This window comes from Hylobates moloch, unplaced genomic scaffold (genome assembly GCF_009828535.3).
Source record: "Hylobates moloch isolate HMO894 unplaced genomic scaffold, HMol_V3 SCAFFOLD_9, whole genome shotgun sequence".
NCBI classification, from domain to species: Eukaryota; Metazoa; Chordata; class Mammalia; order Primates; family Hylobatidae; genus Hylobates; species Hylobates moloch.
In genome coordinates, this window is record NW_026652284.1 from 80,558,057 (window position 1) to 80,558,849 (window position 793).

Here is a 793-nt window from a genome sequence, read left to right on the forward strand (position 1 = left end):
GCTCCTGGAGCCGGCAGGTAGGTGCGCCGCGCCCCGCCGCTTCCCGGGCCCCTCGCGCTGCGGTTCCCCCGACCCCCGGGGACCCCGTGGGAGGGGCGCTGCCGCCTCCTGAATGACAGGCGCCGGCATCGCTGCATTCCTCCCAGGTGACTAAGAGCGCCGTGCCACCTGACCTCAGTGAGCAGCACCTTGGAATGCGGGCATGTTCCCGGCCAGGCATGTTTGCCTCTGTCCCTGCCGGGCTTTCCCTTGGTGGCTATTGCGGGTAGCAGCTCCGCGGAGTTCTGCATGATCAGTCTGCAGGACTGCAGTGCCACCCCACCGGAGACCTCGGCCGTCTTGTAATTCTGGTGAACTGTGATCTTGCTAATGGATTTTAACTGTATTTAATTAAATGTGATTTTTAGGAAGTGAAATTGCAGATGATCTAAGTATCTTATATTCAAATAGAGCAGCATGTTACCTAAAAGAAGGAAACTGCAGTGGCTGCATTCAAGATTGTAACAGGTAAACTGCACGTTTTCAGGTTTGTCAAGAGATTGTTATAATTTCATTGTGGTGAATGCAATATCCAAGATCCTAAATTTTCTGCCTAAAGATCTAATTTCTTAAGCGCTTTATGGTATGTTAATTGATTGATGCATAAAAATCATAAATTATCTCACGTATATGAAGAGAGTTATAGAAGATTGTGCAAAGTTTTTTCATTTCCACTGCTACCGCCCTAATTCGTGCTCTTTTCATATCACTCCTAGACTACTGGAGAAGCCTGATAACTAATTCCAATCCACTG

The 793-nt window shown here is 48.8% G+C and overlaps 1 protein-coding gene across 1 annotated transcript in view; it reads left to right on the top strand.

Annotated features, from left to right (window-relative positions):
- Positions 1-793, top strand: part of SPAG1 (sperm associated antigen 1) — an 82,720-nt gene that overhangs the window by 54,782 nt on the left and 27,145 nt on the right. Inside the window, exons 12-13 of the mRNA XM_058444571.1 lie at positions 1-17; positions 408-507. The exon at positions 1-17 is cut by the window's left edge and continues 12 nt beyond it. Coding sequence (XP_058300554.1) covers positions 1-17; positions 408-507 — 117 coding nt within the window. The remainder of the gene's footprint in view (positions 18-407; positions 508-793) is intronic.